The sequence below is a fragment of the Oreochromis niloticus genome, linkage group LG23 (genome assembly GCF_001858045.2).
Source record: "Oreochromis niloticus isolate F11D_XX linkage group LG23, O_niloticus_UMD_NMBU, whole genome shotgun sequence".
NCBI classification, from domain to species: domain Eukaryota; kingdom Metazoa; phylum Chordata; class Actinopteri; order Cichliformes; family Cichlidae; genus Oreochromis; species Oreochromis niloticus.
The window spans coordinates 19416884-19443658 of NC_031986.2; the positions used below are offsets into that span (position 1 = coordinate 19416884).

A 26775-nucleotide genomic window follows, 5' to 3' on the forward strand; every position below is an offset into this window, starting at 1 on the left:
TTTCGTGGCGTCTGTGCAGAAATGACTGGTAAGACCAGGCTGCAAACTATTCTCACAGACTTCAAATGTGCACTTGAATCCAAAAAGATAGAAAACGATCTCTCTCTCTCTCTCTCCCCCCCCGGCTCTGTTGACGTGCCACTGGGAGAGTAACGACTGCCCCTCCCCCCTCTGCTCACAAACACGTGGCTGCTTTTGCACCCCTCCCCGCTCTGCTCAACAAACACGTGGCTGCTTTTGCACCCCTCCCCCCTCTGCTCAACAAACACATGGCTGTTTTTGCACCCCTCCCCCTCTGCCAACAAACACGTGACTGCTTTTGCACCCCTCCCCTCGCTTGCTGAGAGCAAATGCAAGGCTCATGTGCAAAATGATGCAGAATAACAGTGACAGAGGTTCAGAGAAGGGAAAAAAAAACGGAGCAGGCTGCCGTTGTTTACTTCATGGAGGCGGCTCTACGGGCCGTTTTGTTTGCGACCGACACACACACACACACACACAGTATAAATATATTCTCAATCACATTCACACCACTCTCTTATATCAGTTCCACTACATCAAGACTATTTTATGGTGGTTAGCTGTTTTATTGCCATGTATTTTGCATAGAAAGATAACCATGTCCTGCATTCAAAACCACTGAAAATGTCTATGGTGGTGCTGTGCCTAATATTGTGCTCATTTGATCCAAAACCTATTTTTCCTTTATTGTGAAGGCAGAGGCTTAGATCCATTAGGTATTCACGAGAAAAGCATTATCACATGTCAGGAATACAGTATATTGAAAATATGTGGTTATAATGGGAGTCAATGGGGCCCAAAATGGTACAAGGGTAACAGGAGGTAGTACATATGTGAATCTCCTTTACTATACACCACACCATAGAGGGGATCATTGAATTTTAAAAATAATCCTAAAACACACATCCTGGCCAAGTTTCATGCAACTAGTCTTTAAAATGACTGATATAGTGAGAATCAAAAATCCAAAAGTACCCAAGCGGGTCCCTTTTTTCACGAGGGACCCCCATTACAGATTAAATAAGGCGCTGGAAAACACTTTAGAGATTTTTGTCTCTAATTATGTGATGACATTACAAAGTTGCTGCATATTTGCCAGCTGCACATCAATAATGTGAATCTCCTTTTCCACCACATCCCAAATGTGCTGTATTGGATTGAGATCTGGTGACTGTGGAGTACAGGAAGCAGCCATCAGAAGATGGGTACACTGTAGTCACAAAGGCATGGACATGCCCCTTCCTGAGCCTGGCCCTGCTGGAGGTTTCCTCCTGTTAAAAGGGAAAAAAGGGTCTGAACTGTTGATACAAGGCAGGATGGATCTATGCTTTCATTTTGTTTACATCAGCGGTCCCCAACCATTTTTGCGCCACGGACCGGTTTAATGTCAGACAATATTTTCACGGACCGGCCTTTAAGGTGACGCAGATAAATACATCAAAATAAAATAATACGACCAAGACAAAACCTGTAGTATTTTGTAAATATAACAATAAACGCAAATTCACTGTTTAATTGTGTAACTTTATTGCAGCGTCCTCCTGAAATGAACCAACAACACTGAGAGTAACATCCTTGTTAAGGGAAAATCCCAAATGGCAAACTGCAAATATAAACAGAACACAATGAGACAGCGTAATAAATCACATGTACATGGGTGAGCGTCTCAGAAGAGAGTCACACAGTGTACCTTTTTATTCGTGCATTTATAGTCACTGGTGCCCACACAACAGGGCGGCGTATTTTCGCTCTTCTCAGAAAAATGACTATACAACAGTATGTGGCTATCTTACTGGAACATTCCGTTCCTCTTTTTATCAAGACATGTTACACAGGCGTGCTCTCCCGTCCAGCAGGCTGTCCAAGGACGAGCTTCCGGCAAGCAATATGAATCACAAACAGCAATGCATTTAATAAAAATCTTTTCACAATCCTCCTCTCTGCCCCTTAATGCTCTCTGGTCGCTATGGTAACGCGTAAATATTTCTTGCAAAATAAGACACACAACTACAACACGGGAAAAGACCCAGGGAAACCGAGTTAACGATAAAAACCCTGAAAACCATAAATTTCACACCCGAGCCTCAACTCTCGCAGCCCGGTACCAAACGACTCACGGACCGGTACTGGTCCATGCCCCGGGGGTTGGGGACCGCTGGTTTACACCAAATTCTGACCCTACCACCCAAATATTACACCAGAAATCAAGACTCATTAGATGAGGCAACACTTTTCAATCTTCTATTGTCCAGTTTTGGTCAGCCTGTGTGAATTATAGCCTCAATTTCCTGTTTTTAACTGACAGGAGTGCCACCCAGCTTGCTCTTCTGCTGTTACTGAGATGCTCTTCTGCGCTGGTTTTAACAAGTGTTATTTAAGTTACCTGTTATGTAAGCAGTCTAGCCATTCTCCTCCAACATATCTAAGGCAATTTCTCCCATGGAACTGCTGTTCACTGGGTAGTTTCTGTTTTTCAGATCATTCGCTGTAAACTCTGGAGATAGCTGTGTGGGAAAATTACAGCAGATCAGTAGTTTCTAAAATACTCAGACCAACAACCATGACACGGTCAAAGTCACCTAAATCACCGTCCTTCCCCATTCACATGCTCACTTTGAATGGGGAAGGAAAGTGTTGCTGTTTAACATTGTATCCTTGAAAATCTGTTACAATCTCTTGGCGGCTTAAAAATCACATCAGTTCAACTCAGACATCACCTATCTCAAGCTGATTGACCTCTGACCTGAGATGCTGAACAATAATTCTCTAGTTGTGATCGCTTCCCCCAGCGCTACGATGAAACGCTTTAGAAAACAAGCTCCTCATTTGTGTTCCCCACAAGGGCTGGAGGCAATAATTGCCAATTAGCTTGTCGTAACTCCTCTAACAGATGTAAACAAAGCAATCAGTGATCACGTTTTCCTCCCGCTGCGCTCTTAAAAATGATGTAAAGCTTTTGATTCTTTCCCCAACAGAAGAGATGTAATCTGGTGTGAAAAACACGCCATGTTTAGAAGTAACCAAGCTTGAGTTTATAAAAGTCAGACTAGCAGACGTGTCGAGAATGACTCACGTTTTTTTTTAAGAGTGCAAAAGCGGTATGGTTGCAAGATGTTTGGGGGCACTGTAGCTCCAGTATGTTCTTCCCTTGTTTTTCTCACAGTAAAAGAGGATTTGTGACATCTGGAAGTGCTCAGGAGGCAGGAGCTCGAATCCCCCCCTCTTGTCCTTTCTCAGGGCACAAACATCAAAGGAGGCGGCAGATAATGTTTTCTAACCCGCCAGGAGTTAGCCACCACCGGTCTGCAGTCTAATTTGGATGAAATGTCTCCAGGACAGGTGTGAAAAAGATGACTTAGCAAACAAACACTGTGTACCGTATGTTTGACAACATACGGTACACAGCGATATTATTGGTACTTTAAATGTACTTATGTCCTATCTTCTTTAAAAAATACATAAAGACCTGTAAAAAATACCTATAACAGAAGTTGAAGAAAGCACTGAGACGTCTTCATATCTAAAACATCTACGTGCTGCAAATTAGTGCCGGGCTGCACTCTTATGCAATACCAATTTCTGCCACAAGATGGTGCAGCGACTTACTGTTGTATTTATTTAATCAGGCAAGTCGCTGGAAGACTAAAGAAAACATCAACTGGTCATACTCTGGAAAATTTTTTTCGGACACTGGAAAAAAAAGTCATCCATAGCTCAGAATTTCGAATTAATAAGTCAAAATTTCAACTTATTGTCACCAATCAGATGAATAAATGTATATTATTTCCTTGTTACCTGAAAGCAGAAGGCGGAAGGCATCGGCTGTTCAACAGTTTAACATTCAATACATCTCGACAAACATGCTGGCAAAATGCTGCCCCCTGGTGGATGTTAATGTCTTTTGCCATAAGCATTAAAATATTGAAAACACCTGTTTGGGCACATCATGACTTTAAATGTATTTTTAGAGTTTCTTTTTTGTTTTCTTCTTTTAAATTGACGTCACACAAATGAGGCAGGATAAACAGAAAATAACAGGCAGTAAGACCTCAACAAATTTCCTCTTAAAGCAGGTTTTGTGTTGAAGGAACGTTGTTGGGTTGAATCTCAGCAATCATTTTTAAAAGGTTACTAAGTTAAATGTAATACTTCACTGCACCATATATCAAATAATACGTTCTTTCTCCATCTACACAGAGACACAAATTATACAGTTTTCACAATGTTTCTGCTACAAACATCTAAGCCTGAGTCTGAAAGCTAAAGATCTGGGATTCTCTCACGGAGCTGAAGTCTCAATGAAAGAGGGACTGCAGAACACCTGCTGCTCCTCTCAGCTCTTTGATTTAGTGGAAAGGTATGTCGTTCTGTCTCCGCGGCCGCCAGCACCTGATATTTACTCTAAACTCAGGAGGGCGACCTTCTCTGTTTCTGCTCTCTGGGTTCATGCGTCCCCCCCGCGGCGAAATCATCTCAGTCACAAACTGTTTTTAGTCACATGAAGAGATAATGAACAGAGGCTTTCCAGTGGCTGCTGTTCAGAAGGGCTTTCCTATCATGTGGCACACCAGAAGAAGTTGAAGGCTTTTTCCACATAATTCAATCCCTTTCTGTCTGATATGTGGTCATAGGAAAGAGAATTAAGAAAATACTAAGTAAAAAGAGCATCTGAGAGAGTCTAGGGGTTTCAGAATAACGTAATTCAATGCATGAGCTCCACATCCACAGATGCAAAGGTAAAACTCAAAACAAAACAAAGTAAGAAAAGAAAAAGAATCCAGGAAAGTCGCCAACTTCTCTAAGATTTTCCCTACAGTCAAATAAAGAGCCTTCCAGCAAAGGAAAATCACCAGCAATGATTATGATTTTTTTTCTTAGATTTTATTTAAAACAATTATTTACACAATTTATTCAGGCATAAAGTACAAATTTTTGTATTTTGATTTTTTAAAATCAGCTGGTTTAGTTAGTTACATTGTGACTAATTTGCTTGCCATAAGATTGTCCGCGGTAAATTTAATGAAACTACTTTCTAAGATGTAGAGGAACTGTGACGTGTCTGACGCCTATGAAGTAAAAGTTCCACCTTTTGAAAGTTGTTGACTTCACACTTTTTCAAGATGCATTAGTTCAAAATCCGAATAAAGAGCGTTTTCTCGGTCAGCAACAATAGACCGGGCTTTCCTTACAGACAGCATGGTGATACAGCTTATCCAATGAAGTTCATTGGTGACCAAAAATTTTTCTGGCACTTCTGACAATCCTGTTCAGAACTGCCTGTTTGTTCCTAATCGCCACAGTCAGGTTACCATAGGAGACTGAGATTTTAAATGCTTTCAGTCAAGCTGAGTTAAACTCTTTCCAAAATGTTGTGGCTAACTCCAGAGCCTCTAAACGTCCTAATAAGAAATAATCTCTGATTCGTTTTCTTGTTGATGGAATCAGTGTTATCTATAATCTGTGGCACCTACCAGCGAACTCCAACGCTTAGGAAATACAAATTTTTCCCTAGCAACCGAACGTTGCTAAGAGGTTGCCAAACTGTCTCTAGACCTGCATGACTGAGGTCTAAGTTAACATTGAGTTGTTAGCTGTAAACTCTATGCAGACTAGGATTGCTTTGGCATGTAAGTCAACCCCAAAGACCCACTCTGAGCCAAGAAACCCCTTATTTAAGGTGGACTGAGCTGATTGCTGTGAAGTGGGAAACTAATAAGACGAGAGGGATGATCTGACTTGTCATCAGGTCACACTTCAAAGCCACCATGCATGTTGGTACGTGGCTGTGTCATTAGCGTGCATGCCAAGGGTAACTTGCACATCTGCGAAGGCACCATTAAAGCCGAATGACATTTATCCAGGTTTGAAGCAACATGCGCCGTCATCCTGATGTTTTTTTTAAAACAAGTCTTTCTCAGTCCAGCATATTTCCTGCCAAACTGGCCTTCTTGCAGTCCAGACTCAGGGAACAATGTAAACATTGCAAAACAAGAAACATGACAAAACAGGTCCTAAAATCTGATACCAATTAAGAATGAGAAAACATTTTGGGGCTCTCATGTGCCCTGTGTGCCAACAGTTCTGAAGCATTTGCTTGGATATATGCTTCTAAATCAGTGCATTCTTTGTTTATCTGCAGTGTCCCAACCGATGCTAACAACCTATGAGTTATGAGTAACTCTGTTCATTTCTCGTGCATCATTTTATAATCCTGTTCCTCTAAAGTAAAGCCTGACTGGACGCTCACTTCCTCCGCAGTTGCACGTGTGCTCTCACTGCATGCGCTGCGTACATACAGCTGCACAGGACTGCACATACGCACTGCAGTTACACAGTGTGTGCGGTCTGCTGCAGAGATGTTGTCGGTTCGAGCGAAAATTTGTAATGTTTTTGCTCAAAAATGCGTGTTTATTTCATCCATGTGCAGAAAGCGGTAAAACACATAAAATGGGAATTAAAGACTTAAAAGTAATTCCGCTGTGGTTGAGGGGGGGGGACGTTACAAAACATGCACATGTTCTCCCTGGTGGGCTTCCGTGACGCTTTTTAAACTGTTGTTTTAGTTTCACTTTGCTCACACTGACGCACAGCTTTGTGTAACCGGTTTCTGCAACAGTTCGGCCCAAACAGACTCCTCGACTCTGCGTTGTGTTGTGTTTTTAAGAAGACAAGGAGTCTCTGATCGATCGCTGCCACTTTATTTCCTAAATGGAAACAACGGTGTTGTATCAGTGCAAAGGGCTCACCACACACCACTCCGCACAGCACACGGCAGAATATCCCATTAGCATTCTGCTTTAGCATACAGTTTTAGACAATAATAAACAAATGAAGAGTACATAAAACTGGTGTTGGACTGTGTCCACTAAGCACTTATTACACTCGGTGCCCATCAGTTGATCGAACATGTTTTATGTGTCTGTACTACTTAGCTATCATGTGTGCGGAACAATACAACTTACCTCTTGTATGGCTACGGCAGACTGGCAGTGATTACTGCAGCCAGCCTCACCTAACCAGCCTCACCTGGGGGGGAGGCGCTGTTTCCCCGTTACACTGACATTTGTTGCAAGTGGAATAATATCACATAAACACTGTTACATTTGCGTCCCCAGGCTCTCCAGCCGTAGGTCTAAACAGCCCGGCGGAGCACGGCGTGTTTATGCAGCTCTGATCAAGACGAGTGGGATGGATGATTAATTGATTTGTGGCCACGTGATGTTTCGGGGGATGACAGAGAAGAGGACCCACCTACCATCTCTGTGATTTACTGACCCCCCCCCCTCCTCTTCTTATTCTCTCTCAGTGATCTGAAAGCCAGTCTCTCGCGAGCGGAGCGCAAGCTTTCCTCTAATCACCAAAAACCGAATGCGCGGAGGAGAGATAAAGTGCACTTTGCGCCACTTTCGCCACATTTCTCCAAACTTTCAATGGGACCCGTGGACTGGCCCGAGCCTGCTGCATCTGTTTAAACTGGAGCCGCAGTCATGGTCTGTTGCGCATTTGGTTCAGTGCGCCTGTCGTTCTTTGGATTTTTACGCATCGCTCTGCTGCTGGGGGTCGTGCAATTAGCGGCAATAGCGCAACATGGTAAGTGCATGCCTTGTTTAAACGCAACGGGTCTTTTTAAAGACTAGTTTGAAGACTTTGCCATGATCTGAGCTGAAACAGAAGCAGATGCAAAAAGTGAGACTGAGAGCGGACTTTGAAATGTGTTCTTAAATAGAATGCAGAGATAAGAAAGTGTTGCGTGTAAAAAAAAAAAAAAAAAAACTGCGTGACTTGGACTGCGAGTCTGCATCCCCATCACTCAGCTCCAAAGGGTTAAATGGACCCTTCAAAGGCACCAGAAGACAGCCAAGCCAATCACAAAGACACAGAGAGAAACAATAATTAGATGTTTAAATCTGGAGAAAAGATTTTTTTCTCTCCTTCTGATCTAAAGATGTTTTTAAAGGATTCTTAATTGGTGCAGAAATTATTATCAGATCACAAGTTTCTTTTCCCTTTCATGCAATGGGGTTATTTTCCCGTCATTTAGAGATAAAGTCGTGCATGTGTGGGCTTTAATTCACCAACATGGAGCTGATTATCATTTGGAAAAAATGTGGCAAGATGAACCCAAATGGAAATAAAAGTGTCAAACTTGTGAAGAGAGTCAGAAGTTAAGTGGTCATAATTGAAACAAGATCAGAAAACAGAGTTATGACTCATTAAAGAGTATAATACACTGTTATCTAATATAATCCAGTAATTTTAAGGGATTGTTGCTCTCCCTGGTCTTCTTCCCTTGCTGGGATTTAGCAGAAATTTCAAAGAGGACTATAAAAAGGTGCACATAAAGGTCAGATTTGGTGAGCTGCTGTTTTCCCAGCTGTCAGAATTTAGGATGGGAGTGAATGCAATGACCAAACCAAAGAAAATCTTGGAGTTACAATTGTGCTGATTACGAGGCCTGACTGTAACAAAAATGCGCTCAGTTTACTCCAACCTGTCACCCTGTCTTCCATCTCACATCTTTGTCTGCAGGGCGTCCAGCAGCAGATCAAAGCACACCGTTGTAAACTTTAAGTCATAAAATGAAACACTGTGGGGTCCTCGCAGAGGTTTCCAGACATTACTTTCCCAAAGCAAAGTCTACCACAATTTGAGCACATTTTGTCCTGTTGACAGCAGCCTTCTATTGATTTGTAGGTGACCTTCAGTAGTAAAGAAAAGAAAAAGCTTATCAAGTAAAATAGCACATTTAACCTGCTAACCTTGCAGATGTACCATGAAGAAAAAGTGTTAAAACCAGCTGAACCTCCAACAACCGCGCCAGATTTAAAGTCACTTAAATCGCCTTTCTTCCCCATTCTCATGCTCATATTGAACTTTACCGGTTCATCTTGACTTGGCTACATACCTAAGTGCATTAAGTTGCAGCCATGTGATTAGTTAAAAAGATGTACCTAATAAAGTTATCATTAGGTATATATGTGAATTATAAGTCTCAAGGTTTTTAGCATGGGTGTGTGTGTGTGAGAGAGAGAGAGAGAGAGAGAGAGAGAGAGAGAGAGAGGTCCCCTTTATGAACACAGCAGCATCACTGTCCAGTGATAAAAAATGTAAAAAAAAATGTAAAAATTTTTACAGGTGTGCTGCTGAGAACAAAATGAAGGTTGGGTTCAAAGACAGGTGAAGGCCGACCTGTGAGTACAGAGGACTCATGTTTTTATGTAATAATGTCCTAATGACTACCTGTTCTTTACACGACCACTTATCCTCATCCTCTTCCTGAAACATCATGTTGAAATTCCTGTCTTTCAAAGTTCTTCCTCCCGAAGACTAACTAGAGATTAACAATCCAACACAATGAGAGACTTCTTCACTTTCCCTGAAGTCTGAGGTTTTATTAAAGAGTTTCGGGGTCTGTCAGTAGTATAAATGCTGCTTTCCAACCTCTTTAAGGAACTTGTGGCAAAATATGTATTTTCTGAATATCTATCATTACTGCTTCAAAAAGGGTTTTTAAATAAAGACAATGAAGCATCATAAGTGTTACCCTTCACAAAAAATGCTTTCATCAGTGAGAGTAACTCACCATCATCATATCATTTTAGCATTTTCACATTTCATTCAGGCTCTTTGTCCTTTCTCTGGTGGTCTGACTGTGTAGTTTCTGACTGCGGGCCCTCTGGGAAAAAGGCCAACAACTTCAGTTGTGTTATCACCAAGGTCTCCCTTGGTGATAACACGACACTTTTGCTGAGAAACTGGAGTAACTGGAGTATTCTCGGTTAAGTCCCTGCACATCTGGGCTCCTGAGGGTCTTCCCTCCCAGTGGGATAACTCTAAAACCCCCAGGGGGGCTGCTCATTTACCTCCCCCACTTCTTCGTAAACTCATTAAGACGCCAGTTGGAACAGTTTAGCCAGCAGCACCTCCTTCCTGAAGCCCTGGTTGTTTGGACAACCTGTGACCTCGAATCTTGTCAGCGGAGCTTCCAGACGAGGTGGACGCTCAGACAGGCGACAGTGTAAACAAAAGCATTTGGTTTCAAGAGGCTGTCAGCACGCAGACCAGCCGGTAAGCCCTTGTTTAGGCTTGGGATCACTGGCGGCAACTTTACCCTGCCCAATCATGACTTTGAAGGCTCCTAAAACATCCTAAATACCCTAAACATTTGTTTTCCCTAATGTGACTTTACTCATCTGCCTCTAAGGTTTGTTAACAAAGACCTCCGCTGACAAGTTTGACCTATTTCACTCCACAGATGTAGAGCTTTTGGGAGTGTGGTGGTGTGGAAAAGTACGTGTTTGGTGGAAATAATTTCCCCGGTCTTCTCAGCTTCCAGCTGCAGGCGGTGTTCAGAGGGCTGTCATGCGCCGTTGGTTTTAGCGTCCTTTCCTGGGGCGAGTTAAGAGAAGCGAGAGGCTTACTGGAATTTCTGTTATTCTAGGCAATTTAGATAACCTGTGGGGGTGAGATGTTCAACACCCTAACACAAAACAGCAAATTGTTTCTGTTTGTCACCTTTTCCTTCACACAGCTTTGAGTTTTGGTCACTTACTGGTTCGTCACATAATTCTTCTGTTATAAACACACTATTTTCTCACTCCTGGGTTTAGAGATCAAATCAGATGGTCATACTGAAGTTAAAACTAAAGGCTGCTCAGTTAAATCCTTCATCCTCAACTTTAAACCGAGGCTTATGTCCGTTTAGGGTATAACTGATTGTTTTTTCACCTTTGTGTGGCTTTGCAAGACTGAGAATTAGGCTTAATTAACTTTGATATTAAGTGTACTTTAGTGTGCAAAAGTCTTCAGCCAGCTAGTTCTCCAGGCTTCTTGAAGGACATTCAAAGCTCTTCTTTGGATGTTTCTGCCTTTTGTTCTGTTCAACATGATCCCACACTGCTTCAATAACGTTGAGGTCCGGGCTCTGGGGAGGCCAATCCATGACTGATAGAGTTCCACTGTGTGTTTTTCTATCCAGGTGTGTTTTTATTGCATTGGCAGTGTGTTTGGGATCATTGTCATGCTGAAAAATGAAGCTGTTACCAATCAGATGATTTCCAGATGGTTATTACATGGTGGATCAAAATCTGATGGTACCTTTTCTGTGTTCATAATCCATCAATTTTGACAATATCTCCAACACCACAGACTGAAATGCAGCATCAAACAATGACATAGACTCCACCGTGTTTAACAGTTGCCTGTAAACACTCACTGTTGAACATTTACATTTTTCATAGATTCAACTAAAAACAATGGGAACAAATGATGTGTTTTTCTGATCGGGTGCTAGTAACATAGTGCCTAAAGATACATTTTAAATCAGTTTCTTTGCTAAATTGGCTATTATGTGTAGATAGAACACTGGTTCATCACTTGAGGTGGGGCCTTTTTTATCCTTGAATGATTCATAGGTCAGTGTGAAGTGGCGTAGGAAACAAAAAAGAGTAAAAGTTAAAAGTTTTGATTGATTGATTGATTGATAATACTTTATTCAACCCGAGGGAAATTTTCACCTAAAGTCTGCCGCAAGAGAGAAATCTTGCTTCCAAGGCGTATCAGTGAGACATTCGTGTGCAATGTCTGTCTTTTAGACAACTAAACAGCAGGACTCTGACACAGATAAAGACCTGATCTAATCATGGCCAGTTTTCATTTCCTTTAGCTCAAAGCAGATGGATTGAGAGGAAGGGGTTTAAGGTTTGAAAACACTGCTTTTTTCCTGCAGAGGCAAGCTTCCAAGAGAACATCATCAACTTAAGGTTCTCATAACATACGCTCTCTGTACCTTTTTGTTTAAGGCATATGAACAAATTGAAAACGCCAAAGCACAGTCTTCTTTTCCACATTATTTTGGCGTCTTTACCCCTTCCCTTTCACGAATTCTCAGTTTGACATCTTTGTCGTTCTTAGCTCCAGAGTGTTACCCGGGAGGTCATCAGAGTCTGAACAATCCTTATCGAAGTGTCAACTTTGACTCCACTGAAATCCAGAACACCGCCATCCAGGATCTGATCTGTGACCACTCGCTGTCACCAGGCTGGTACAGATTCTGGATCAACAACAAGCCAGCAGAGATGCCGACCACCTGTGTTGAGGTAAAATGGTCAAAATGACAGGCAGGTTCTGTCACAGAGGTATCTGTACTCACATTCCCTCAAGTCTCTACACTGACTGCTTCCTTCACTGCCAAAAAGTACCATTAAATATCTATCATTCAAACAAGTGACATAATAGACACCTCCAGTACAGGTGCAGGGTATAATAACCACCTCTATAAAGGTAATGACTGTTTCTGTTTGCGGCCTCCTGCAGATGAACCGCTGTGGTACCCAGGCTCCGGTGTGGCTGTCACTGAAAGACACCTCACTGCCACGTCCTGGCGAGATCCGCCAGCTATCCGCCTGTGCCACCTGGCAGTTCTTCCACGGAAGTTCCAAAGACTGCTGCCTTTTCCGTATCCCTGTCAAGGTGCGAAACTGTGGAGAGTTCATGGTTTACTACCTGCAGCCAACGCAGGGGTGCATGGGATACTGTGCAAAAGGTGAGCATTCATCTGCCTTATTTTTGCTGTAGAAGTTCAAAGTTTAATGAAAGTGTTGCAGCTGATGTAGATGGAAATATCAGCATGATGTTAACAAAGGAAAAGGTTGGATGGTTTGGCCAAGCCACTCTAAGGGATTAATTTGGATGAGAAAAGGAAAATCTCACTGAATTAACTTTATTCTTAGATTACAGAGATGAATTTTGGTATATATTTTTCTAGCATAATAGTAGAAAGATATTTGATGAATCTCATCTTTCAGTTGCTTCAGATTTGGGGCCCAGGCTATGCCCAGCAGGGGAGGTGGAAGTCAACGGTCGATGCAAAGGTACAAGACTCTTAAAATATGTGTTCATCTCTGTATAAAGAAGGTCCCTGCATCCACAATTTACTTTAAAAAATTAAAAAGAAACCCAATTAATGTTACTTTAGCAACTGCCCAAATCTGCTTTCAGAGGCCGTCCCGTCCCTGCCCTCCCGACCGGTGATCACTGCGGAGCTCATCGGCCACAGCGTCCACCTGAGGTGCTCCTTCGTCTTGCCACCATGGAGCCAGACGCTGGGCTTCCAGGTGGTTTGGGCCAGACACATCAGCCATAGCATGAAGGCCGAGATCAGACAGGAAGCCACGCTGAAGCCCTTCTCTGTGGTGGAGATGGATGGCGTTCACTTCAGGCTCGGAGAAACGGTAATTCCTGCCAGACCGTGTTGAAAGTTTTGGGGAGCACATGTGTTGGGTTTGACCTCCTCGAGTGGCCCACGATCATGCCGAACTGATTTTTTTTTTTTTTTTTTCATGAGTTCAGGCTCACAGAGAAAAAGCAGAGAAGCAACATGTGTCATATGCAGTCGAGAGAATGCAAGAAAAGGGTGGGGAAGTTAAATCAGTTGCAGGTTGGAAAAGCCTTGCTCCATATGTGCCCCATTTAAGCCGATCTCCATTCACATCTTCACAGTGAATTCTAGGAAGTTATTTTTACATGAACAGACGCACGTATTTAAAATAAAGCTGTTTCTTATGTTGATATCTTGGCAACTCTGCATTCACGCAGTAGTGTAGCTGTTCTTAACACAACGATACAGGAAGTGCTTGGGTTATATTAAATAAAGACATTAAATCTGGATGTTTCTTGTGAGATACCATCTTGTCAGCTGTTTGGATGATGCCTTCTTACAGACGAAGGAAAGTTTTGCATGCTATCACTTGCGTGTATTTTCTGGTTCCAGAGTTGTCCATGTGGCTTTCCTTTTTCAAAATTCTCGGGTACTTGGGTTTTGGGACTGTCCAAGTTTTCCTTTGTTTGTTTTTTTATCCAGCTTCAGCAGAAAGATTGCATTATTAGGAGGCCCACAAAATGTGTTTATGCAGATGTTCCAAAAAGCAACACTTAATTATCTTGAGAAGGGAAAAATGGCTTTGAAAAATATCACACAGAGGCAGACCTTACACTATCATTGCACACCAACGCAGGGAACCCAGTGGCTTGTTTGGCAGACATTGATGCATCTTGTAATCAGGTCATTTCTTGGGGTTTGCGACATAGCCACCAGATAGGTGGGTCAAGATGTCCTCCTGGTCATTGTTTACAAATGTAGATTTTTTAGCAGGCAACAAAAAGCCAAATAAAAGCTTACGGTTTCAAGACTGAATTAAGCAAATGCAAACCCTGTTCGCAGGCAGTGTTTGCTATTTTGCTACCAACACCTTCTCAACTGTGACTCCTCAGCAAAACTCTACAAAAACAAAAAGTGTCCAGCACTAAGAACCATCTGCATTCAGGGCTTAGGAGAGAGCAGATTCACAGTACCACGAAAATAGCTGATAAATTTTATGGTTTGTTGTAGTTCTGGGTTATTTTCAGAATGCTCCAAATTATCATTAATAATCAAATCAGAATGCCAGCAGCTTTATTTCTTTACCAGGTTGCCTTTAGGGCGATGGAAATTGTTTATTCAGTAAACCTTAGCATGTGGATGTTCTTAGACGTTATCTTTGTGTCCTAGGAGGATCGAATTTAGCTTTGTTTTGAAAGCTCAGTATGCAAGACAGACAAATAATCAGAAGAACTGAAGATTTACCAGGAAGAATAATTGCTAATAGCACTAAAACCAGACAGCAGCAAAAGAAATCCAAAGATTGGTTAAAATGACAACTAAATATGAGTAGCTGTCGACAAGATTGCCTTCTTGCAGCTGAAGCTGACGTTGAGTAGCTGCACTGCCGTCCTGCACTGGAGTAAAAACTGTTATGATTGACCTTTGTCTTTCCAGGATGTCAACACGCTGCTGCACAGCCTTATTTCCATACAGCCAGACTGTGCAGGTTGCTGATAGCTTTCATTTCCTTGAGAAGTGATATGTTGCTAAGAAACACAAAGTTATTAGATTTTTCAGCGTGATACTATTTGACACTGAGGTGACGTCACTCCCAGTTTTTGTCATCTTGCAGCTGTGGACCACGTTGCTCCCATGTCTGGACACCAGGGTTGTGTTAGTTTGGTCTAGCAGATGTTACGGAGGGCTGGGTTTGCTCATGGGGATCGTCTTTAGCGTGTGCTGATATAGCAGCTGGGCAGGGTCAGAGGTCATCTTCATTTCTTTTAAACCATGAAAGAGAGTTAAATATTAGTGCTTTTGGAGCCCTGGTTTGCTGTGTTTTGAGCTACATCTGGAAACATTTTGATAAATCACAAATACAGTGACAGTTGCACACTGCTGGTCTTTGTCATAACACAGTGTGAAAAGGTAATGCACTCTTCCACTCTCGTTTATCAACATCAGTTGACAGTTACATAGCTCAAGTTTGTTTGAGCAATCAAAATATGAAAGATGGTTTCAAACTCCAGTATACCTTCATCTTTTATTTCTCTTAGATCAGTGATTCACAGAAAGGGCTACAAGTACCCCAGTGTGTACTTCTGTAGTAGGGGTAGATTAGCTCAACTGATCTGAAAAAAAAACAACAACAAGAAAAAAGTATATGAAGGACAAATGTCATGATGGGACTTGAACAGCAGAAACTGTAACTGAAAGAAAATAAATGCATACATGAGTTAAATGAAAACAATTCTAAAGTGAAAATATGTTGGACTTGGTCACTAAAAGAATGCTAACAGCTGATATTGCTAGCTAAAAATATGAAACTAATAAGTGTGTAAAAAAAAAAAAAAAACTACAAGCAGTGGAAATCAGAACGGTGCAGTAAGATTTTGAGCCAAACATGCACGATACACAACTGAAAGAACTAGCTAAAATGTATAAAATGTTAAACATTATTAGGTAAACTGATTGCTGTAGCTAACAGTAAAGAATTGGATAAATGATTTATTTAAACATCCAGATTTAGTGTTTCTCAGTTTTCAGTGACTTTGTGCGGAACACTGGGGGGGTCAAGATCTCTGTCTAAGTACATAAATAAATCTGGGTAAATTCCCAGATGATTAAACATGCAACTATTTTGCTGGTAATAACTGAAATGAGTAAAGAAAATCAACATCCTATTTATGCAAGATAATTCATAATTTTATTGGGGGGTTATATTGGTTGGGTCTGATTATTGGGGGGGTCATAACCCCCCCCAACCACCCTGGAAATTACGCCCCTGTTAACAAGCGATGTTTGCTGATGCTAACACAAAGCTAGCCAAGAACCCAGAGTGATGTTAAAGTATGAGTGAATGCCGACCTCTGCGTAGACTCACTGTAGCCATCGCTTTAAAGTCTCTTTGAACTAGTTTTCGTTTTTGCTTTTTGTTGTCCATTATCAGTATCTAGCATGTTTAGGCTTTAGTGACATAGTTCAACCACTTTTGTTCATTTTTTGGTTGTTTATCTGTTTGATGCATGCATTTATTTGTAGCTACAGTTTCTCCTGTTCACGTCCCATCATCATGCTTGTTCTTCAGTAGCCACTAAAGGTAGTGGATAAATGGTTTAAATAAGAAAGCAATAGTTATGGATAAAGAGTTGAGATGGTTTCCTAACCATAAAAGGGTTTTGGGGTCTGGCTTTGTTGTTAAGTCGGATGAAAAAATGATTTAAAACCAGCTGATTCAGACTTCATGCTTCAGCTGATATTTCCCCTGTAGTTCTCCTGCAGTGTGTCGACTTTCAGAGCCAACTCCAGCCACACAAGATCGACTTCAAAAGAAAGCGAGAGTTTCTACGCTGGACTGAAGGTAAAGCCTCCTCTGACTCTGTTTTAAAACCCCAGTTTAGTTTCATTTCTCAGTGAGAACCTCATAGACTCTTATTCCTTTCTCCTCAGTTCTCTCCAGATGTGCTCCACATAGCAGAGAACAGTAAGGAGCACGAGGTGACCGTCCACAGTACTGTCCCCATCCCCTGCTTCACCTCCAACATTGGCCACCAGTGTGGAGTCCCTCTGGCTCTGACTGTCAACGATCCAGGTCAGACCTGTGGGAAAACAGGAGATAGAGTCTGTGTCATCACCTTTATCTGCAAGGACATAATAAAGCTACAGCTTGAGTATATTTCAGGTTAACCTGCAATTTAGTTAAGTACTGCCTGCAGCAACCACTACAGTTGGACAAATATTACCCCCATTTAAGTATTAATGTGCCCGTTATTGGGTAATTATCTACAACAATAATCACCAAACACAAATTTGAGCAGCTGAATTAACTACTGAGGCCACAGTCGCGCATTAATAAAACAGTCGAAACAATTTAAAGCATTTCTCATTTCCTCTGGGATCTTATTATTGTTATTCCCAGACTCACCTTGTACATCAGCGCATTGAAGCCGGCTAAGAAAGACATCATTACAGTTGTGGAGGCAGCTGTGTGCTGTCTGTTAACATTCATTTACTGCTGTGTTGACATCCACAGACAGCCTTGGCCATGAGGTCTCCAACGTGGTACTGTCTGCCTGCCAGGTGGAGCTCCAGCCAAACACCTGCAGTGAAGGTAGCTGCGGTTGGGCAAAGTTTTTTGTCACTGCTGTGACTGATTTCACACGTGATGGGAACCGCGCGAGCCTGATCGGTGCTTCGCCTGGACCCTCTGCACCACGCCTTTGGAGAAGCTACGTCCCGACGTCCCTCAAAGTGAGTGAGGTCATTTAGAATGACAGATTGTTCGTGTGGATAAAAACAGAATAAAATATGATTATATGAAGTTTTCAAATCATTGCATTCTGTTTTTATTTACATTTTATATAGTGTTACAAAGTTTTGGAAATGGGTTTGTTTGTGTGGTGAATACAGAGTCTGCTGGGATCTGAAGAGCTAGAAATTGCAGCTACAGTTGTCCTACACAATGTCCTTGAGGCAGATTGAGAGATGCTTGATGATTTTTCCACTTTTGAAATAAATTTCAAACCATTCATGAGGATCTTGGAAGGAAACCCTGAGGACGTTTGGGCGACAACTGGAATCTGAGGCATGCAAGTTAAATGTGGCATGTGGAGCAACCTTAAGAGGACTTTCTTTTTTGGAAAAACTGCCACATAAAGGCTCTCCTCTGGCCCTTGAGGAGCTTTTAATAAGATCTATAGGGTCACTAGTAGGTAAAAGCTGGGTTTGTGGCACCATGGACGCTTTGTGCTAGGGTCCTACAATAAACACAGTCCTTAAATGGGTTCCTGGACTTATTCAGGATAAATAGAGGGTCTTCAAGTGGCATTTCAATAGATTCCATTATGCCTAACAGGAAGAGAGGACCAGCTTCTAAAGCTAAATGTCGAATGAAAGTATTACTTTAATTAAAGAGAAGTACTACAATGGCTCCAAATAGCAGGTTTTTCCATCATACTGTTTACACATACACACAATTATACAGTTCTTTGTAACACTGAAGGGGAGGTTGTGGTTCAGGACCAAACGTGCACTTGTTTGATGGTTTGACATAATACTTAAAGAGCGCCTCTCTAAGTGGTCATTAGTTGTGTCCATACAAGCGGTGACATTATGTAAGATGTGATGTCAGCCCTCCAGACACTCTGTCTCTGAGGAGCTTTTTCATCTGTGTTCAGTGAAAACATCAAAGCCTAAGACCACAGGGTCAGAGGGTATAGCCCCCTTAATCTTTCTTCTGGTGACCTCTACCTCCCACCCCCAGGTCACGGTCCAGGATATTCCCACTTCCACGTGCTACTCTTTGACTGACCCGCATATCATTACACTAGATGGCAGGTAACTTACCTCCAGCTTTTGTCAAATGAATCCATTTATAGTGCAGTTAGTGCAACAGTTAAAGTCTACAATTCTTATTAAAAAATCTGCATTTCCTTTTCAGGCGTTACGAGAATCACCAGACTGGCACATTTGTCCTTTACCAGAGCCTCTCCAGGGAATTCGAAGTCCATTCTCGCCAGTGGGACTGCAGCAGTCGACACTACTCCGTTGCATGTAATTGCGGAGTTGCAGTGCGAGAGGGGAACGAGCTTGCCATCTTTGACATGTGCAATGGGCAACCGCAGGAAACGAGGCCACAGCTTGATCTTAAGAACCTCGGTGACAGTGAGGGGAGTCGGGTCAGGGTGCTGGAGTCCCACCAAGGGAAGAAGGTCACCGTAGGTATCTGGACATTTGGAAACTGGTGTCTAGTTATTTGGCAAAATTCATGGTAAAATCATGCAAGAATGATCTTTTCTTCATTCAGATCTGTCATATAAGTTGAATTTTTAATGCATTAGGAGACTATGTTAACTAGCTGTTGGATGTGACTCTCCTCTTGTAGTTGATCTTTCCTTCCGGGGCCTTTGTTAGGGCTGATGTTGGTGATTGGGGGATGAGCCTGTCTGTCCGGGCACCCAGCGTGGACTATGGAAACACGCAAGGCCTCTGTGGCACCTTCGACCGGAACGGCAACAATGACTTCCAGGCCTCCGACGGTGGGTTTTATAGCCCTGATGACTTGTACAGCTTCATAGAAACCTGGAGGTCAGTCTGGGACGCAGTGTAGATTTCTAATTTTCAGAATTATAATCTTTCCTTATTGCCACCATAATTCAGCTGAAGTCTCCACAAAGTTATTTGTTTTCCCTTACTTTCTGTGTGTTAGGATAGCTCCTGGTGAGAGTTTATTTGACAAAACACCTCCTGGGATGACACAGGACCTCAGGAGGCCTTTCTGTCGGTGCCAAACAGGATCCAGCACTTCTAAAGAAGCTGGAAGGGGGATGAGAAACTTGTACGATCCCTCTGCTCACTTAGACTGCATAGCATATGATAATGTGGATTACACATCTGTGTTCCCCTCAATGGACACAACAGTCGAATACATCAAGAGCCTGGAAAAAGAGGAAAGCATTCTGGATATATCTGCCCTCAGCAGTCACCCTGTCGAAAGGCGGCACCTCTGGTTTCACGGCAAGAACAATCAAAACAGTGACAGGGATCCTGAACTGGATGGTGAGTTCAGAAAGGATCTTCTGCTTTCTGTTGACAGGCCAAAGAGACAGGTGTCATTCCAACCTGTCTTAATGGCACAGAGCCTAAGCCAGGCTGATCTGGAGAGCTACGCCTACTTTTTCCCAGAGGATCACCAGGCGGAAGCTCGACCAGAGGTGCAACCGCAGTGGCCCACGCCAAGTGGTCTCACCTCAGCCAAAGCCCTTGAAGTATGCCAACTGGCTTTGGTCAACTCCACTGTTGGAGCAGTGTGCAGGGAGCTGCTGGGACGCCGCCTTGATGAGGCGGTGGATCTCTGCATGCTAGACCTACAGCTTAAAGATGACCTGGGATGGGAAGAGGCACTGTTGCCATACCTGGAGAATGAATGTGAGAGAAAGCTGCTGGAAAATTTGACCCACAGAACCTTGGAGGTGGCCAGTACACCGGGAACGCATGGGGAAGTGATTACTGCGCTGCGATGCCCCAATTTCTGCAATGGAAATGGAGAGTGTACAGAGTGGGGCTGCCAGTGTTTTCCCAGCTACAGCTTCCATGACTGCAGCCTGGCTATCAGTGAGTATCAGGAACAGTTATACATACACCAAACGTACAACTACAGAGTAAAGTAGATTAAAAATCACACTGATACTTATCTCTTTAAACTTGAAATTAGTTATAGCAACTCAAAAAAAACTTGCCTTTGACCAGTCTCTCTTCTAATAGGCCAACCGGTTGAGATAACCGATTTGGAGAACAGTGGCCTCTGTGATATTCGAGTTTTCGACTGTCGCAGCATTCGTGTCTTTGGCCTCGGCTTCATTGACTCTCCTGACCTGAGCTGCTATGCCACCAGACTGAAGGTGAGAGGAGGCTAAGGCTAAAATCAATTAAGAGAGTTCAAGTGCTGTTTTGTTCACCTTTCCTTTGAATTCTTTCTGCAGTACATAAACAAAGCATGGGTTCCAGGGGAAAAACAGCGAACAAAAGCCACCTTCCTCAGCTCCAAGGCTTTAGACTGTGCTGTACCATCTCTGAGCACTGCTGCCATCAATGCAGAAGACTTCGTGATGGATGACAAACCATACGCACGCTGGGAGATTAAGGCAAGACTCATTCTCATTTTAACTTGGAATTAAAATCTCTTTTGTTAAGTGTTGACTGCTTTGTCTAAAGGTCTTTGCGTTATCACCTTCCTCTTTTTCTGTACTAGGTCAGCAATGACGGCTCTCAGTACAGCCAGGCAAAGACGCTGACAATCTACGATGGTATTTGTCAGGTCTGCGAGGCCTCACGCTCTGGACTCTGTAAGTTAAAGGTAACTGGCATGCAAGACGGAGCAATGTTTTTGTTCTTGGGAAGCTGCTTATCCATTTTAATGAAAAGTATTATTTTTATTATTATTCATTATTAAAATTGACATCATGTGTTTGCCAGCTTTATTTTTTGTTTGTAAATCACTCATAAAAGGGAAGTGGAAAAAATGCCAAAATATGGATGTTTGTCCATCTGGAGCCCTTAATTTGAGAAATCCCAATTGCTACTTTTCACAATTTCAAAATTCTTTATTTGCCTTGATGTCGATCATAGGAAACAGTTGCTTTATTGTAAAGTTTCAGTCACTATATACATTTCAGAAGTTTTAATCTTGGTTTATATGCTTTTCATTGTAATTGAGTTACATTTAGAATTTAAAAACTTCTTGTTATTATTATCTTGTTATTGCAAATGGCCAATTGGCTTATATGTTACCCATTGACCAAGTGGTCCTATGACAATTCTAGGTGGACAGCACTGTGCAGGTCAGTAGGTTACCCTTTGAAAGCACCATATACCTCTTGGCAACCAGTTTTATGCTAGCAACTGCCAGTAACCACTCGTTAACCGGTCGAGGAATTTGCACTTTTCCTTAGCAACCAGTGGTTGCCAAATCATTGCCAATTAGTCCTTAGGCCTGTGTGATGGAAGCTAGTTAAGATCATAAACTCGTCATAAAATGTTTACTGTGGTCATGGGTGGATGGATGGGTCAAGTGAGACGTATGGTCATTTTTGTTTATGAAGCTTTCACAATGGTTTAACTTCTTTTTAAAAACCAAAATCTATACTCTTGTTTCATTTACAGTTTATAAATAAGACTAACCATAGTGTGTAAGTATCAATCACAAAATCATAATTGCTAAAATAAACCTTGTTCCGAACCATCAGCTGAAGAACAGCAACACACTCTTGTACTAGAAGGGCACAGGGACAGTTGTTAGGCACTGGAGGAGACAGTAGGCCCATAAATTAGGCTGTGAGACAGCCTGCTCTGTTTTTGCTGGTCTGTTTTTATTCACATGGTCTCAACAGGTGACATGTTATGAAAACCTGGACACTCCAACGTTTGTTCATGCGAGTAGGGGATGCTGATTGAGGATGCAGATGCGATTCAGTGGGTGTTTAGTGGAAAAGTGTGATGAAGCATTTTACATGCTGTTGGGGGGGCGAGACGGTCTGCTGCTTGAACGACTAAAGCAGCAGCAGCGCAGCAGTTGGCTATTTAAAATCTCTACATTCAGTGTAAAAGAGGTACATGAGGGGTCCTGTTGTTCCTGGAACTGTGTTTTATGGGAGACAGACAAACAGCCCGGAGCAAAAACACACACAAACAGCTGTAGACAGACACTAAGAGAAGTGCATGTGGCTGCCAAGACTGAACTAAACTGAATTAACTTCAGTAGAGATGTGTGTTTAGAGCTGATTTCCTGTTCATCACGAAACAAAACGGCTGAAAAAATGTGTTTTAAGATGTGAAAACATGCTAATGTTGAAAAAAAAAAAGTGAGTACACAAGCAGATCTGTTTTTGTTTGCTTCTGTTTGTTTGTCAGGAGCGGACGTGCAACATCGATGGGATGTGTTTTGCAGCAGGAGACTCCAATCCCAGCAGTCCTTGCCTCTTCTGTGACCCCGACACCTCCAAATTCACCTGGTCTGTGAACCAAGGTACACACAACTTGAAGTGGATCTCACCGTCCGAAAGGAGAACAACCTTTTTAACCTAAACAAACTCAGAACCATCATTAAATTCTCCCTGTGTACTTGGTTTTCTATCCACCTTGCAGTCCACTCGTGATGAACAACATCAGGGAAAAAGGCATTTATCTCACCGTGTCAGTGCAGTGGTAGCCATCCAACTGTGGTCCTGTTTGTCTCCATTAGCAGATCAAAGGAGCAGAGGTTTAGGTTTCCCAGCATGCCCTGACCTGCCACTTAACCACTCTCAGAGCGGGAGTAAATCACATGGGTGGTTTCCATAGCAGCACAGACAGGCAAGATTCATGCAAAAAGCAAAGGGACGCTGGAATAAATGACCAGCGTAACACATCAGTTAGTCTTACTTTAAGGATTAAAACGTATAAATGGATTTTATTTTCTCAGTTTTCACTTCTCACAACTCAACTACAAAGTAGAAAACTGAGGAATAAATGCACAAGAATAAAAAACAATATACAGATGAACTTGAATGCATCAATAAAAAATTAAGCTGTATATTCAGCTTATATAATAAATATACAATAATGATTCAGACTGATGCTGCTGTCCGCCAATATATGTTTACACTTTAATACAAAATAAAGTGAAAATCCTCTTTTAGGAAAGTAGGAAATGCGTAAACATGCATGTAAATACAATATATGAGGCAAAAACAGAGTTTGTACAATTCTAACCAGCTTGAAAGTCAATATTTGGTGTGACCACCTTTATTCTTCAGCACAGTCTGAACTCTCTTAGGCAGCTTTCTTCTCATGTTTTTAAGTAGTCTTCAGGAATAGTTCTCCAGGCTTCTTGAAGGACATTCAAATGTCTTCTTTGGATGTTTCTGCCTTTTGTTCTGTTCTCTGTCAGCATGATCACTGCTTCAATAATGTTGAGGTCCGGGCTCTGGGGACGCCAATCCATGACTGATAGTGTTACACTGTATGTTTTTCTGTCCAGGTATTTATTCCATTGGCAGTGTGTTTGGGATCATTGCCATGATGAAAAATGAAGCTACTGTCTATCAGATGCTTTTCAGATAATATTGCATAGTGGCTCAAAATATGATGGTACTTTTCTGTGTTCATAATTTATCAATTTTGAGAATTTCTCCAACACCACTGACTGAAATGGAGCCCAAACCATGACAGAGCCTCCACCGTGTTTTACAGATGGCTGTAGACACTCACTGTTGTAGCTCTCTGCTGACCTCCTCTGTACATACTGACAATGATTTGAACCAAGTCAAATCTGGATCTGTCACACTATCAGACCTGTTGCCACTGATTTTCAGTCTAGTTCTTGTTTAATGTGACATAGCTCAGCCTCAGCCAAAACACTACTGGGAAATAAAGCTGAAAAGAAAAGAAAAGCTCAAGTCCAGAGGTGGACATGAGGGCTTACAATGATTCTTCCAGAACGAGCCTGGAGGCGTGTTTTTGCCAAACCAGGCTTCCATGTAAAGAGCTTATTTCAGCACAGGAAGCTCCTGTCATCAAACGCTTGTAGTTGGAAGACAGTAAATAGTACGGTGGGAATAAGAGGTGGGATGAAGTGCATCTCAGTCTGTTTTTGTCTGCATTTTCAGTCAACAAGCCTCCAACCTTCCACCGGCCTCAAAGCGACTTGCAGACATTCTCCAGTGAGAACTTCGTCTTCCAGTTTACCGCATCGGACCCCGAGGGCTCGGCACTCCTCTTCCAGCTGGAAGAGGGACCAGAAGGTGCTGTCCTCTCCCCTGCCGGCCTCCTTATCTGGAGGGTCCCATCAGTTCCAGAGAAGGAAGGGCTCCAGACGAGCAGCTCTGTCCGCTTTACGCTGTCTGACGAGTGTAACGCCCAGAGCACCTTCACTGTGGAGGTAGAGAGGGGATAAGCTGCTAAGCAGTGGTCTGCTGATGTAAATGTGATACACTGATGTTGTTAGATATTAATAAAATCCAGACATTCCTCAGCAGTGTCTGTGTTTCCCATCTGCAACACAGATTGTCGTGGTGCCGTGTGGCTGCCAGAATGGAGGCTCATGCGTGACGGATATTAACTTTCCCGCCGGCAGTGGGAAGTACCTGTGTGTGTGTCCCGAGGGTACTCAGGGTGAACTCTGCGCCGACGACATAGACGAATGTCTGTCGGCTCCGTGCTTGGGCAGCAAGTGCATTAACGTGGTTGGTGGGTACAGGTGCGATTGTCCTGCAGGGCTGCGAGGTAAGAATGATTAAAAACCTACAAATTTAATCAAAAATGAACGAAATAAAAGCCCTTGATGTTTAAGGCTGTTCTGTTTAGACACACTGGGCTGTTCTGATATCACATGTTTGCAGTCACGGAGGATTAATCCCAGTGATGGTTTTTGATTGCAGAATCAACATCCTCTGTGTGTGTTTTCGGCAGGTTTAACGTGTCTGGAGGATATCAATGAATGTGAAAGGAAGCCCTGTTTTCCGGGAGTGCAGTGCTTCAACAGCTTTGGCTCCTATGGGTGCGGCCCCTGCCCCAAAGGAATGGTGGGAAATGGGACTTCGTGCACTGGTAAGTATGGGCTTACTGCGTTACTACCCATAGGCAGTTTATAAAAGATGGAGCTCCACTAAGAGCCACTCATTCGTAAGCCTCTGCTCCTCCACATTTAAAGGAGCCATTGAGGTGGATGCCTCCTGCATGCCTGCTAATTGAGGTTTTCCCAGCATGTCCAAATGGGAGTGGACCCCTAGGCAGACCTGGTGAGATTATGTCTTTCAGCCGGTTTGGGAATATATCTGCTTCTGCCCCCATAAGAGAGAGGAGGTGGCCGTTGAGAGGGAGGTCTGGGCATGCCTGCTTAAACTGCTGCCCCTGTCACCAGGATAAGTGACAGAAAATGTAGCTTCTAGGTCTGGAAATATTAAGGCAGTGTGGAAGTTCTTTAAATCTGCATTATTTATAATACCCAGCAGGGGGTGACCCCTCTGGTTTCAAGAAGAAGCCAGATTGTATAGAAGTCTATGGCTAACTGACCCTAATGCAAACCAACTCTTCCATGATGAGTGGTCAGATAACCAGACTGAACCAGAAGCTTGGTTAAGGCTACCAAAAGCATCTGGTCGAGGTGCAACTTGCTAAATGACATAAGGGACCAGACAAAATATTAGTGGGAGTGTTTGTCTGTATTTTAGCCATGTACACTTTTGGCACCCAGCTCTTGTTTTTTTGAAGTCATTAACTGTACAGTGCTGTATAGCATTGTCCCATTGCATGCCGTGCAATCATTCCACCCCGGAAAAAGAACAGTTCAAAGAAATCATTAAAAGCCCAAAATTGCCGTGACATTCGTGCCCATGATGAGTGGATGTAAACTTCTGACCACAATAGTATATGTCTTGAGCAGAGACTGACAGGAAGCTAGGCGTGATTAAGTAACTTCAGGTTAAACACACGGCGCCCAAACGAGACCACTTATTTTCCTATAGTTAATCCTGCTTTCCAAAACAGCCCTGAGTTTATCAGATACTGCTGTTGTCTGAGAGGGTGTAGCCCCTCTGTATAGTTTACAGCCTCACCTAATAAAAAGAATAGTCCATTTATCTATTCATTTCCCAACAGCATTTATCATATGTTCATCTGTCTGTTGCTGTGATTTTGCTTCCAGCATTCCAGCAAACTTGTAGCTAATTTTGTTGTTGTTCCAACTACATTTAAATTAAAGCATCAGCTATCCAAAAAAAGGGTGAATTTGTTCACTGGAGCCGTGTGTCCCTGAGGAGCACTCAGCAGTGAATGGAAACCAGATGGCTGATATGTGCTGCCTTGTACTGTGACCGCTCACGTTGTTTTGGAAAGACTTTTGGCTTCCACCAAAACTC

The 26775-nt window shown here is 42.6% G+C and overlaps 1 protein-coding gene and 1 long non-coding RNA gene across 2 annotated transcripts in view; one reads left to right on the plus strand and one right to left on the minus strand.

Annotated features, from left to right (window-relative positions):
* Positions 1-1094: 1094 nt before the first annotated feature.
* On the minus strand, positions 1095-7044 carry LOC109197056 (uncharacterized). Its single transcript, XR_002058363.2, has 3 exons — positions 6984-7044; positions 2405-2525; positions 1095-1292 (listed from the first exon to the last, which is right to left on the minus strand). It is a non-coding gene; the product is annotated as an uncharacterized LOC109197056 (long non-coding RNA).
* Positions 7045-7147: 103 nt separating this feature from the next.
* Positions 7148-26775, plus strand: part of si:ch211-246m6.5 (von Willebrand factor D and EGF domain-containing protein) — a 45166-nt gene continuing 25538 nt past the window's right edge. Inside the window, exons 1-19 of the mRNA XM_013272192.3 lie at positions 7148-7611; positions 11935-12119; positions 12337-12565; positions 12828-12893; positions 13021-13253; positions 16653-16742; positions 16832-16973; positions 17415-17632; positions 18645-18718; positions 18822-19098; positions 19266-19468; positions 19590-20494; positions 20645-20781; positions 20863-21024; positions 21132-21236; positions 22790-22904; positions 24526-24797; positions 24922-25141; positions 25328-25465. Coding sequence (XP_013127646.1) covers positions 7509-7611; positions 11935-12119; positions 12337-12565; positions 12828-12893; positions 13021-13253; positions 16653-16742; positions 16832-16973; positions 17415-17632; positions 18645-18718; positions 18822-19098; positions 19266-19468; positions 19590-20494; positions 20645-20781; positions 20863-21024; positions 21132-21236; positions 22790-22904; positions 24526-24797; positions 24922-25141; positions 25328-25465 — 3874 coding nt within the window. The 5' untranslated portion in view covers positions 7148-7508. The remainder of the gene's footprint in view (positions 7612-11934; positions 12120-12336; positions 12566-12827; positions 12894-13020; positions 13254-16652; positions 16743-16831; positions 16974-17414; positions 17633-18644; positions 18719-18821; positions 19099-19265; positions 19469-19589; positions 20495-20644; positions 20782-20862; positions 21025-21131; positions 21237-22789; positions 22905-24525; positions 24798-24921; positions 25142-25327; positions 25466-26775) is intronic.